This window comes from Solanum verrucosum, unplaced genomic scaffold (assembly GCF_900185275.1).
Source record: "Solanum verrucosum unplaced genomic scaffold, falcon-dt-bn FXZP01000109.1, whole genome shotgun sequence".
Classification (NCBI taxonomy): Eukaryota; Viridiplantae; Streptophyta; class Magnoliopsida; order Solanales; family Solanaceae; genus Solanum; species Solanum verrucosum.
Window position 1 is genome coordinate 815,147 of NW_026020594.1, and position 15,440 is coordinate 830,586.

Below are 15,440 nucleotides of genomic sequence, written 5' to 3' on the forward strand. Positions count from 1 at the left end.
GAAGTATTTAATTCTTATTTAATGTTAAACATGAATGTGTATACATTGAGGTAGAACTTTGTAACAGTCTAATGTGTACGTCTTCAAACTAAATGTATACACAATTGATATTATGTATATGCATACAGTTGAAAGTATGTATACAAACCTGATTTCATTTATCGAAATATTTTCGAAAGGTAATATATCTATACACATGAATAGTTGCAAATTATATTTATGTATACTAATAATGTATAATGTATACAAACAAAATATAAGTAATGTATGCATTATAGTGCGAGTGTACACTTGATTAAATGTATACTTAATCACATGTACATGTTCAATTGAATACATACTTATTTGCAGTAGATTTCAACATTCACCACATACTAAATGTATAAATAAACATATATTGGAAGCCTAGTACTAAGTATAGATTAAGCAAGTGGATACACAAACAAAATATGAAAATAAATTGTGTATGTATTATAGTGCAAACGTATATTTGTCAAATATATTTATCTGAATACACAAACAAAATATCCTTTGAAAGAAGAATAGTCATAATTAAATACTTTTGCTAATTTTAAGGTGAGAGATAGTTCTAAATAAACATTTACTAGTTTTAAGGAGAAACCGTTGAAAGTTTAAAGTAAAGATGGTAGAAATCATTTTTTATATTTTAAAGAAAAATAATTTGAAGAGAGATGGGTGTGAATAGGAATTTTCTTACCAATTTTTGTGCAAAATACACTACTATTAAATACCAATTCTTTTTAGATTTTTATTTGCTAAATATTTATTTGGCTAAAATATGTCAATTTAATCTAAGAGTTGTATATATGTGTCAATTCCTCCTTAAACCTATCTCAATAAGTCTACCTCCGAATTAATCCTACGATGCGATTCAAATTTAATAGAAACTCTAATGCGGACGTCTTATTATTACATAAGGATTACTGCAACTAAGCAATTAACCTTAGTAAAATCAAAACTCCCTACAAGATAGGGCACTTACAATAGCCACACATTTGAAATAAAGGGCCACCCTTCTTCTTCTTGTTTTTGTCAGAAGACTTTCAGATACCCTTTTTAGTTGTCAAATGTCTCTTTGTGGGTGAATATAAAATGTCTTTTTGTGCCATCCAAATTGTATTTTGTCCATCTTCTAATGGACCACACCACCATAGCTAGATATATTTTTCTCTCAAATCCTTAAATGAACGATCCTTCTTCTTTCACTACTTCTATGTAAAGTAGATATTTTTTTCCCTCAAACAAATGTAATTCTCGACATTAAAAAGGGGTAAAAATCAATTGTACACACTAAAAGGTTATCAATGTTATATATAGAAAATACAATCTTTATCTTTGAGAAATCATGTAGCACAAACGAAAATCAATGATTCAATAATAGAATGTGAAAAACATAAATTTTAGAAAATCATTGTTGTCTTTTGGCCATTGAAAGGGAACCATGCATGGTTTACTGGCAATCCCATCTCCAACTGAGACCACTCAACCGCTTTCACCCATTTGAAAATTCGCGTAAAAGTTGTTAATTCAACTTTCTAACAGACTTGTTAATAGTTCTCTTTTCTTTCTTTTTTTCCAACGACAAAGGAACTTATGGATATGGCATTTTTGGGTACTAAACCTATTTTCCATTACTCCATATGGCAATTACTCGCACATATATAATTAAGGGAGTCATTGAAAATCGACTAAAACATCAGAAGCAAGGACTATCCGAGCTAATGATAGAGACAAAAGAACACTTTCAAAATTAGACTTGCTATTAACGCCGGTTTATCAGTCGCTTTGGCTCTTGCCACTCAATTGACTACGTACTTTATAATGTATATATAAAATAAAACTGTGGATTATATCAAGCGAATTCCTTTTTTTAAATTTTAATACAAATAAAAATGTTAGTCAAAAGAAAAACATCAATATAATTTTCACCCAAATACTTAATTTCCTTATAGTAACTCCAAAAGTAATTGGGATATTTTTGTTGAGCTATTGGAATATCCAACAAACTCTCAAAAAAGAGATCTCTTGTATTCTTCTTTGCCAAAAAAAAATCCCAACTCACATGCAATTCACAGCCCAAAATATGTCGTTTCCTTCATACCCTAAAATCATGCACGTGAAACCCTCTGCATGCCTTATCTCTAACAACCAATCAGAATGAAGCAAAAATAACATCCATGCAAACTCAACCCCTATAAAAACCCTATCAAGATAACACACAACTCCTCATCAACAACCAAAAAAAAAAGAAAGTAAAATAATTTACAAAAAACACTCAAAAAATGTATTTTCAAGGCTTGTTCATCTTCTCCCTTCTCATCATCTCCTCCTCTCAAGCCGCGGTTCTCGATTTCTGTGTTGGTGACTTGTCCTTACCCGATGGTCCGGGGGGTTACGCTTGCAAGAAACCATCAAAAGTAACTAGTGATGACTTTGTGTTCTCAGGCTTAGCTGCTCCAGTAAAGCTAATCCCTCTCATTAAAGCCGCGGTGACTCCTGCTTTTGCTCCTCAATTTCCAGGACTCAATGGGCTTGGAATCTCAATGGCTAGGCTTGATTTAGCTATAGGTGGTGTTATCCCAATGCACACACACCCCGGAGCATCCGAGGTGCTTTATGTTGTCCAAGGAGAAATATGCGCTGGATTTATTTCTTCCTCGGACAACAAAGTATTCTTCAAAACCCTAAAACAAGGAGACATAATGGTTTTTCCACAAGGGTTATTGCATTTTCAGATAAATTCAGGGAAAACTTCAGCTTTGGCTATTGTTTCTTTCAGTAGCCCAACACCAGGGCTTCAAATTACTGACTTTGCTTTATTTGCTAATGATTTGCCTACTGAACTTGTGGCCGCCACCACGTTCCTTGATGCTGCTTTAATCAAGAAGTTGAAGGGTGTTCTTGGTGGAACCAACTAATTATTATGAATAACTTGCGCGTATCTTAATTATTTTGTTTGCTTTGTTAATTGCAATAATTGTTTCAATAAATTATGGTATTTTGTTTAGGTTTATTTTAGTTGTTGTTTTTTTTTATAAAAAAAAATCATGTATTTGATGTCTTGTTATGGAGTGTCAATTCCCAGAGTTGAATTTGGCCTTTAATTTTCTGGATTCTAGTTTTTTTTGTCATTTGTTTTGCAAGGTAAAAAAATCAGTTAAATGTAATTTAATTTCTTTAGTGGCAAAGTAAGTGCATGTAAATCACTAGTATGATAAGCATTAAGCGGGGTAATGGATAAAAATGGTACATTGGTATTTTTTTCGTTCTATTTCGAGAGTCAAACAATTTAATTTTGATGATAAATTTAAATTTTATCTTTTTAAAATAAAGGATATATAAAATGTTTGAATCTCCCAAAATTTAAAAAAGATCCAATATAAATTGAAACAGTGGGGCTGGGCCGGTAACTAATTAACCCACTATGTTACATTATAGTGAAGAAAAAAAAACTATGTTACACTACAGTAAACATATGTAATAGTGTAAAAAATAAATAAAAAACCTTTCACTGTCGAGAATGCATATAACTTAAATCCTTTCTCTAATCACTACTTAAAAAAAATAAACGTTAAAACCCAATAGTGTACTGTCGGAATTTTAAGTACTCCCTCCGTCCATTTTTATTGTCATGTTGCGTTTTTCAAAAGTCAATTTGACTAATTTTCAAAGTTAAATTATATTATATTAATTCGATATTTTAAATAAAAAAAATTAGATATTCAAAAATTATACGAAAAGTACTATAAATTTCATTTTTTTTACATATCAATATGATGAAAAAATACATCATAAAATGTTAGTCAAAGTTTTTATAGTTTGACTCTAAAAAAGAAAATTATGACAATTAAAAATGGACGAAAGTAATACAACTACATATAATAAGTATAAATTAAAAACAACAGAAATACTTTAGAAAAAAAACATGTGTTGTCAAGCGGTAGAAATAATGTTCAATATCATAGCAAATATTTTGTTCGCTTATCAAGTTGCTACATTTTTAATATATTTTTTAAATACCGACGGACGTCCCTCTATTTTAATTAAGGAAAATTAAAGGAACTTGATGGACGTCCCTTTAATATTACAAAATTAAAGGGCATTTTAATATATGCTATATATCTTTAATTCAAGATCATAAAATTCAAAAGTTTACTTTATTTTTATTTTTTAAAATCTTTTTTAATTTAAGATCACAAGATTTAAATGGTACATAAATAAAATGGGGTTGACGGATTAAAATTAAGCAAAGCTAATAGAGCGCCAAATTGAAAATTAGGGGCAAGTCAGAGAAGTTGTCTATATATTTGACCATAAGATAATACTCTCCTGTTTCAGTTTGTTTGTGGGTTGTGATTTGATTTCATGAAAATAAAGAAGATTTTTAATTTTATGGTGTTAAGTATGTCATTTAAATTAATTCTTCTAAACATTAAATCTATAAAACATTCCACCTGCATGAGTTAACTAATATATTTTCAAGAGTTTCACAATTGCACATAAAACTTCTCAAGGAAACATTAATGTTGATTACTAAGACACACAAAAAAAGATAGATGACGAATATATTGGGCTAAGTCGTTTGAAAAGTAACACTTAATATAATGATATTGTTTACTCTAGGTCAAATTATACTATTATTTCAAAAAAAAATTGAACAATTATAAATATAAATGAAGTTATATATGCAATTTTTTTTATCAACTTCCAATAGAAGATTTCATTTCCATACCTAACAAATTAAAGGTACAAGGTAATTTTGAGAAGCTATCTAAAACATTATCTTAATTAATGGATGTGTGTGGCAGAAAATAGTTTATGGCTCTAGCATATACAACTCGTTTGTTTCTTGCGGAAACTAGGATATTCTCTTTCTTATTATTAGGCAAGTAGTTAGTCTTTCTTCTTTTATTTTTGGGCACATGGTGTCGGAGTTCACATTAGAGTTCTAATTAAATTCGGATTGCGCACGACAGGGTTCATTTAGGTTGACACTCTAACAATATTTTCTCCATATTCAGGATTCGAATTTGAGATCTCTAATTAAGGATGAAATAATCTTACCACTACACCACTACTCATTTTGATCGTAATTAATTTTACTCCTTCACACATCTTGGTTGGGATGATCCGACCCGACTCATTAAAGAGTGGCCCACACCGGATTTGGTGCGATGTCTGGTCAACTTTAAGGTGCCTAGCATGGTTTTGGTGTTGGGCTTGGGGAGGGAAAATGGTGGTCAGCTGAGCTATTTGCTAATTAATGATCAAGTTTTATTTTTATTTTTTTGTTTACATAACTTATGAAAAGACAATTTCAATATTAACTATTTTTGGCATAAAAATATAGACGGAAAGATCTAAAATTTAAAATCTTATACCAATTTGTGAAGAATTAAATATTAGATGATTAGCATACGAAAATGAACGTCTTTATTTGAAAATTCAAAAAGAATTCCCAAACTTAAATTGATAACATTACATATTAAAAACCTAAAACAAACATGATTTTTCTAATTTCATAAACTTAAAAAACTAGAAACTCCATTAAAGCTCATGGCACGACTCAAAAATGGACGTGATGACACGTGTCTATTCCCACCAAGGCAAGTCAGCCTCAACCCAACGAAACGAAAGAAATGTGAAAAGCAAAACAAGAATAACATAAGAGCAAAAAACTTATTCATTCTAATATAACCGCAAAATCTGGTTATCACATGTACAAACTACTATATATAAAGTGCGAAATTAAAAGATAATTACAAGTCTTTATGTCTTTTTTTCTCAAATAGATCAAAGCATAAAATAAGTAACAAGAGGGTGTGCCGGGATGACAAGCAGTTACCTCTCAAAAGTCCTCTGAAAGCCTCAGATATAGAATAAGAAGGAGATCACACGGGTCCGGACTCAGAACATACACAAGTGTAGAAGCAAGGAGTGAGTACCACGGTACTCAACAAGCAACCTAATAAACAAGGCAAAACTAGCTAGAAAGCAAGTACTCCATTAATCCCAACTGAACCTCCTCAAACTATAACCTGCATAGAAATCAGCCCAACCTAACAGTTTCACAATATACAGTTCACAAGGCTAAACAATCACAGTTCAATAGTCACAGTTCAACAACCGACGAGTATCAAGTATGACAATCACAATTGTCAAGTAGATCAATCACAACTATCAAGTAGGTCAATCACAAGCATCAAATAGATCAATCTCAAGTGTCAAAATGCAACAACACACAATAGTTAAACTCTCGCCAGAACCATTATCCTTCGACTTTGTATCATATCTCTTGCCAAAATCATTTTCCTTCGACATAATATCACTAGTTGGAACCATTTCCATTTGGCTTTATATAACATCACTAGCCAAAACCATTTTTCTTCAACTTTATATCATATTACTTGTCGAAACCATTTTCCTTCGGCATATTTATCACATGTCTCATCACGATGTACAACAATCAATGCAAGAAAGCAATTTCATACTATAAGGAAAAGACAACAACTCATGCAGTTCAAATACACAATAATGTCATCAAAGCATTTCATGAATCAACATAATAGGGTCCGCAACAAGGCAATTCACAAAGTATTATAATCAACACGTTGCTTGTTCCATTAATCTCTTTTTTATTCATTAAGATTAATCAAGTGGAACAATGAACCCATCACCTCATTTTTATTACTCCCCCAACACATACAATGAAGGGAAATACATGGTTCTACTAATTTGATAAGATTTAAGAGATCACTTGCCTAAATTCAATAAATAAAAAAATTCAGGACTTGAGTCTTCTCCTTCTGAACAATGTCCAAAGCCACACAATCTAATTCAATCAAGTAATCACAGAAATAACAACACCCAATTCATACACTTTGAAAAATGGGTCAATCAACTAAAAAACTCAATTATGAAAATGAGGTTTGAATCCAAAAATATTTACTTGAAGATGTTACCCAAGGCATTTGGAACTCATTGGTGGAAACCATTTCTAAAAAAGAGTTAAAATCAGTTCACAATCACCATTTTAATTTAAAATCAAGTTCTTGAAAAATAATGTCATTTGCTGATCAAAATCCGAAGTTTTGATGTTAAAATCCATAAATAATCAAAGGAAATTGAAGTTTTAGGGTCACAAAAACTTACCCAAATGATTTAACACAAGAAATATCTTCAAAATCACCTTTAAGGGTTTTACAAAGCTCAAAATAGGGGAAAATGGGTAAAACCCTGAAAATGACAAGTTTAAAACCCTATATGAAGTCGCTTAAGTGAACCCCACAAAAATTGTGGGCTTTGCTTTCGCGATCCTCGCGATTGTGTAACGACCCGAACCGTCGTTACTTATGAAAGGCAAAACATCGTGAGTAACTGGGCCCCACTCTCTCGCCAGAGCGGGATGGTTCCGCTACGGCGGCAGCGCCCCAGTGGGATGGAAGCGCCAGAGCAGTATGGGCGGAGGCAAAACTTAATTATGCGAATTATTATTTTCTCTTTTTCCCCCTAAGTGCCAAAACGAGGCGAGGGTCACTCCAGAAATCCTCTAAAGGCTTCTCTAGGCTTGGCAAGGAAGGAGAAACATAGTTCTAACACAAGGTTGACGATAACTCACCAATTCCCGACCAAAATCCACCGTCTCATTATCCGAAAACCAGGAGTGGAGCTACAATCCCTTTGCAGCTGCTTGGCGCCCAGGTAGGCAAAGTTTACTTACTCGAGTAGTCGTAAATGCATGCTCACTGTGTAATATATTGCTAATTAACGGTAGAATTCATGTTTAGGCCTTCGAGCACAGAAAAGTGACAATTGTACATGTACTCCTAGTTGTTAAATAAGATGTGTACCATGGGAGGAAGCCTCATCCTGTGATCTAGGGGTAAGTAATGGTTCGACTTCCCGTTTGTGTTATATATGCTTGTTAATGGCTCCATTGTATGTTTGTATGTATAGGAATAGAGAAATATGAATCAAACCTAATGGAACGACTGAGTATGGACAATTACATGCCATGAAACTATTACTTGACTGTGTGACTATGTGAACTGTTCATTATGGGTGTGATTATGACTGTGATTGTGTTGACTGGACCGGGGTGTCACGTTCCGATACATACATTGGATCAAGTGTCATGTTCTGACACATAGATTGGACCAGATATCACATTCCAATACATATATATTGGATCGGGTGTCACGTTCCGACACATTAACAGTTTGGGTGTGGGTTCCATGAGAGAACCATTTGTGACCACTATATTCATATCTACCTGCTATTGAATTGGGGAATTGTATATTGTTCTTAAAATGATATTTGAATTATGTATCCTGTATATATATGTGTTTACCGTGTTGTAATTAATTGGTTATATCTCATTTACTGGAATTAACTGTGAATGATCATACCTAACCGATATGTGATATGTTAAGTGGAGACCGAGGGTCCAGGTGTTACTATCAGAGAGGTTGTCTGTGTTCTTAAAAATGAGAAGTGGAGTAGTGTTCATGATGCAAAAGTATTTAGGTCCTACCTTGGGCTGAAATTCGTATTCGAAATGATTAGCAAGCCTTGGTAGAGTATATTAGGTGGTTAAGGGCTGAAGAGTGGCGCAACAGAAGCGTGGGCATGTCGTGAGTGGTTGGCCAGGTTGGTAATGGTTGTATTCGGGAACTCCTTCATGAGATAGAATGGTTAATTTATGATCAAGAACAGAGCGAGGTAGGGTGTTGGAGACGAGGGTTAGAGTCAAGTGTACTAGTATGTTTAAGGTATTCGGAAAGGGTGAAGGCATGAGGATAAAGGTTGAGGGGGGTACTATCTTATTGCATGTTTCCTGCTAGTTGATTTCTTTATATTATGTGGTGGGTATCGGGTTGACAGATGGTGCCTACCAGTACGTGTGGTTTGTACTAATACTACTCTTGATATGCCTTTTTGGCATAGTCTGGTTGCATGGTCAATGATGTTTCATCGCTGAAGCGAAGACAATCTTCTTCCTTTCCTGTGGTGGGAGCTGTCATTAGTTACTGATTTTATACCTTATAATCTTAGAATGCTCTTGTACCTGTTTAGACTAGATCCCTGGGGTGTTAACTACTTTACAAGTTTAACTATGGATCGTTTGCAACACTTTATTATGTAAAGATCTCATAAATTTTCTTTTATCTCTAGTCTTCTTAATCTTCCGCATGTTTTAATAGTTTGGGAATCAAGGACTATCCTACTTAGGTGTTAGAGTAAGTGCCCGCACGGCGTGGTGGGTTGGGTAGTGATAGATTGCGAACCCTACCTACTAGTCAAGCCTTCGCTAATACAAATGTCGTGAGAGCAGAGGACCCTCACTATCGCGAAGAACACATACTCAGGCACCAACAAACTCAGCCAAATATCAAAACATCAAATGGATCCTCGAGATTCATTTGGAATCCCATACACACAAATCATGTATGAAAATTGACTAAACTCGATATTGTGAACTCAATGGAATCGCTGAAACATGGATCTAAGGTCTCATTGACCCGACATTTGTGAAAGTCACAAGAAATGAACATAATGCCTAAAAAGGACCTCTGAAAATTCAACGAAGATCTCACCTAGGCCTGAAATCATCAACCAAATCTAATGGAATTTTGACCCGAGTATCCGAACTCCGAATGTTGACCAAAGTCAACCCAAAGGCTAAAATTTCTCAAATTTCCAACTTAGGACCTCAAATCCTCAAAAAGAATCTGAAACTGACAATTCTCTTATATCAATTTCTACATATTGGAACTGGTGAAATCGACGAAATTTCATTCCGACACTCGAAACTCAAAAAGACACTGAAAACTACTTTCAAGCAACTTTAGTGTTTCAAACTCAAAACTTATAAAATTCACAACTTTTACTCAAAGCTTGAAACCAACTTTCAAAACTCAATAAAAAATGATTCGAGATCAATATCGACAGGGGTAAAATGATAATTTTACGAAAATATCTAAAAATGACCCATCGGGTCATTACAGTTCATATATAGGAATATGTTCTTCCTGTTTTTGGATTTGGCTGTTTACCCAATGTCTATTTTTCCAAACAATATATACAAGGTATTGTTAAGAATTTATCAACTTAATTATTTTACAATAGGAGACTTTTGGGGTACAAACATTGCACTAGATTGTTGTACAAAAAAATGTGTTGATTGTACTATAAAATAGTGGCCTATTTTATTAATGAATGAACACATGAATATCATTTTTTTAAAGTAAAAAACGTGTGAGTCTAACCATCTCTAAGAGAGATTTGAGTCTTAAACATAGTTTCTGTTAATTCTCTCTTCCCTTTGCTATTCCTTCCTTCTCTGCAATTCCTTTCGATCTCTTTCTTCTATTCTCTCATGCTCTCTTAACATATATTCTTTTGAAAATATTATTTTCTACGTTGAAGAAAGTTGAGTTATGGCTGCAACCCTAACTCCAAATCTGGTGGGTTGTACGTCAGTGATTGTTGAAAAATCAGGATTCAAAGGTGCACTTTGAGTTAGAAATTCAAATCTAATTGTGTGCTAAATTTCTGAGCTCAGTAGATGATCTTGGATCGAAAAAAGACATGCATATGCGTTTCTTCTTATTTAATTTGATAATTTTCTCCTTCCTTCATAATTTATTATTTTAATAAGTGTTATATTGTGCAAAATTATTCACCCAAGGTGTTTGATCATATGCCTTAAAAAGCTGAATAATCTTTTATATTATATTTTTTCTTAATAAGTGCTTTGCAACATACTCATCTACAAGATACATTATTTGATTTTAATGGATAATGTGTGTAATAATTTGATTTATATGTATGTGCTACTAATTCTTGTTAATGCTGGTGATTTTGAATTGATTTGTGCTTCTTCATCCCCTCTTTATATCTTTGTTTTAGTGATATAACCAATTGTTGTAAAAACATAGATGAAAAAATATAGTATCAATATAATAATATATGAATTAGGATAAATACTACTATAATAATATTCTTAATTAATAATACTTAAGTCGTGCTAGGCACTGTCCTAAGAAACTATTTCGGAAGTGTGAAATATTTTTCAAAATTAAACAAGTCTTCCCTAATTAATTAGAGGATACAAGAATCAACAAAATATAAATAATACAAAAGAAAGCAAGTCGAAAGAAGATATTAAGAATTGGCTAAGTATTACTCCTTTTCTAAGTTGTGCCACTACAACACTAAATCAACTAGTTTATATAGAGAGGAGCTTAGGCGGTGGAAGACATCTTCAAGGAAACAACTTGGGGACAAAGAAATTATCAACTTGGTGCCCAAGTTGATTACGCAAGTGCTGATGCACTTAGTAATTATTGGCATCCACGTCATTTAATATGACAGAAGAGCTAATATCATTAATGGGTTTAAAAGTTATTTTAATATATCCAACACCAATTTCATTTATGTTTCTTCATTTTTTCAATTCTCCTTTTACTGATTTAAAGATATAAATTTCCGCATATTGTGATTTATATATTATGCCCGTTTGATATCATTGCAGGTGTTGCCAATTCAACAAACTCTTTAAGATTGATAATTTTATGATTATGGAGCTGGTAGTATTTTACTGAAACTAGTTTAAGATATGTTCTTTGTCATACTTTCTACAAAGTTGTAGCAAGGTGCTTCTATTCCTGATATTTTTTTTTAACTTTGCTGCTTAGATTTTCATAATATATGTATTCATGCAGATGTTGGGTTAAAATTCTATGTTCAACAATTTATTTGACATTATTTTTACTTACAAATCAGTATTATAGAAAATTTTGTTGTATCAGAGCTCTAATTTTTATTTTGAGGCAGAGACTGAACTTTGTTCCTTTTAGGTTCGCCCAAGTTAGGGAACTTGCCACCTCCACAACTTCCACTCCAACTCGAACTAAAAAATATTTTCTTATCGTTATTCATGATATCTTCATCGGTGAGTAAACAATATGTCTGCATAATAGAATCTAAACTTTCATATTCTATTATTTTACTAAAAGAGGTCCTCTTGGTTCAAATTCTTCCTTAAGGAGGGGTCAAGAGATGATTTTATCTTTTGTAAAAAAATTATATATCTAACGTTCATATCATACAATTATGCTTTAGTAGATTACAATGTGTACTTTTCAGGTACATAATTCACCACAAATGATGTTCTTTTTACTTTTGGAAAAGTAATCTTCTTAAGAAAAAATTCGAGAAAGTTCAGTAAGTATTTCAATTTTTTCTTCCCTCTATCTTGTTTGTTTTGTTTGATCACTGTTGATGTTTTGTCCAACCCATTCATTAAAGCATGTTTATTGGAATGTAATAATATTTTTAGGTGTTCCAATTTTCTACATTATGATATGTTATTTTCTTTCAAGGGTAAAGATTTGCCTTCCTTTTGCACACAATATTTTTTTGGGATAAGGATCTGAAAAAATACTTCAACTTTGGCTGAAATTGCTGTTACGATACCAAACTTTATGGAGGACCTTTTACCCCCCTGCATTATTTAATAGTATATTTTAAAAGTATTTATGTGCCCACGTGGACACATTATTATTTAAAATGATGCAATATTTATGATGTCCACGTAGGCACATATATACCTTTAAAATACACTATTAAATAGTACAGGGGGTAAAAGGTACTATTAAATAGTACAGGGGGATAAAAGGTCATTTTCAAAGTTTGGTATGGTAACAACAATTCGGGCCAAAGTTGGAGTATTTTTCAAACCCTTATCCTTATTTTTTTTTATGAAATTCATGTCCAAACTATTAGAAGAATGATCCATTGTTTCTTACTCCCTCAATCTCAATTTATGTGACACATTTCGATCTTTGAGATTCAAACAAATCTATCTTTGACAGTAAATTTTTCTTATATCTTTTAAATAGTTTGAATTGTCACGACCCAAACCGTTGTGATTGGTATCCACACTAACCCTCCGGTGGGAGAACCATTACTACAACCCAAGCTAAACAACTTAAACAAAAACTAAGGCATTTAAAGATGCATAAACAGGTTTAAATGTCTAAGAAAAGAAGGATAGGGAGTTCCCATAAACTCCAACAAAAGTCTAACAAAACAAATGCAGAAATACTACCTAGAACCTGAAAGTCAATATACCAAAACTCCAACAAGAACCATAAGTCTAACAAGAAGGGGTACAACCCCAAACTAAAACAAGGAATCTAAAGCATTACTCTAAGTTCGAAAATGTGGACATCCACAAAAAGAGAACTCATAGCAGTCTGGAAGAACTGGCTCACCCTTGAATTCGATTGATTACTGATCTTCTAAGCGAGGTCTGTCAGTAGCCGCCTGAAGATGTCATGTACTCAACAAAGAAAGAGAAAGTGCAGTATCAGTACACAACCACAATGTACTGATAGGATCACGCGGCTATCCCAAAAGGCGAAACATATATAAGTCATTACAACTAAACATGCATACACCGAACATATACAATATCAATTATCACTTACGAACACCATACAATTTCACAATTTCAAGATATACAATTATGCCAATTCTAGTCCTCTCATGGAACCCATACCCAAACTGTTAGTGTACCGATACGTGGTACCCGATCCTCATTAGTATGCCAGATGTGACGGCCGATACGATATATGCGCTGAAACGTGGCACCCGATCCAAGTTAGTGTGTCAGAACGTAACACCCGATCCATTCAACAAGCCACAATCACAATCACAATCATAATGTACATTCTCATAATCATACAATCAAGTCATGATTCATGACATACAATTATTCAATAATATTTATTTACGATTAGTGTGATCAATAGTGCAACATTTAGATACATACATGCATCATAATGAAGTAATTACAAATACATATCACAGCAACATGAAATCACAACCATCACCTACCTCGAACAAAACTTGAATCCCCTAAGAAACTTGATTCTTCCCTTTCTCGATTATTTCCACCTTTTCTTGGTCTACAAACAATCATAATAAAGCGAGAATCAATCAACAGAACCTAATTGCCCGGATTATAACCAATAACACCAACCCTAGGCCAAACACTTGATCCATATACCCAGGTTAGGGTTTCCTCCACCATAAATTACAAATCAAACCCTCCCCCATCGATAATTACCCAAGAAACTAAGTTTTATGGATCGAAAAGTGGATTTGGGGAGTGAAAACCTTACCTTTAGCCTTACGAATGATGAAAAACTGTCAAGAAAACACCTAGGGTCGTTCCTTGGCTCTCAAAGTCGAAACTTGCAGAATAAAACATGTTTGAGGTTTATTTCCGACTTAAGTCGCGTCTGTCCCGCCACACCGGTCCTCACCCCGCTACAACGACCCCGCCCTGGTGGCAAAATCTCGCCTTAGCGGCTTACACATAAACAATGAGCAAATTTAAGAATTCCAAACCCCCATTTCACAGCACACCTTCATCCCATGACACTCAGAAAATAACCGTTCACGCTAAGAGCAGTTTCGGGAGTTCTACCCACCCGAATTCAATTTTATAAAGTCGTACGGGTTCCTCAATGTCTTAGTTATCTACTCATATGATCAAATTCATAATTAGATCTGTCAATTAACACAAGATTTCCCTAGACCTTACTGACTCCAATTTCGTCCAAATCTGGACTTGGTTGGGAAATTCCAAGTTACTACCAAAAAAAATTTTGGCCCAAAATTTTTCCTCGTTGCCTTTTCTATAACGACGGGAACAAGTCGTTACAATAGATACCAATTTACCCATCACTCGTCATCGAGTGACAAACTAGGAAAGACAGGCTAAAGTTTGAGTAGGGTAGTACCTGAATCGATGAACAACTGGGGATACTTGTCTCGCATGTCCTTCTCGGTTTCCCAAGTAGCTTCCTCAACTGGACGATGCTTCTATTGAACTTTCACAAACTTAATCTCCTTGGTCCTCAACTTTCAGACATCACGATCAGGAATTGCAATCGGATCATCCTCATACTGAAGGTCTTTGTCTAACACAACTGGGTCTCATCTTATGATGCAATCCCTGTCACCACGATATCTTTTCAACATGGGCATATGAAATACCGGATGAACTCCTGATAGGTTAGAAGGTAAAGTCAATTTATAAGCCACTGGCCCTACACAATCAAGAACCTCAAAGGGGACAATGTATCGTGGACTTAGCTTGCCCTTCTTGCCAAATCTCATCACCCCTTTCATAGGTGATACCTTAAGAAGAAATTTATCCCCAATCTAAAATGCCATGTCTCTTACCTTATGGTCTGAATACTTCTTTTGTCTACTTTGGGCTGCTAAAAGCTTAGCTTGAATACTCATCACTTTATCTTGAGCATCCTTACTAAATCAACCCCTAAGGTTTCACATCTCAAGCCTCAAATCATCCTATGGGTGATCTATATCCCCTCCTATAG

At 33.8% G+C, this 15,440-nt stretch overlaps 1 protein-coding gene across 1 annotated transcript; it reads left to right on the plus strand.

Annotated features, from left to right (window-relative positions):
- Positions 1–2,247: 2,247 nt before the first annotated feature.
- Positions 2,248–2,942, plus strand: LOC125811306 (auxin-binding protein ABP19a-like). The gene has a single exon (XM_049490817.1). It carries the CDS (start codon positions 2,304–2,306, stop codon positions 2,937–2,939), a length of 636 nt encoding a protein of 211 aa, XP_049346774.1. The 5' UTR covers positions 2,248–2,303; the 3' UTR covers positions 2,940–2,942.
- Positions 2,943–15,440: the final 12,498 nt, after the last annotated feature.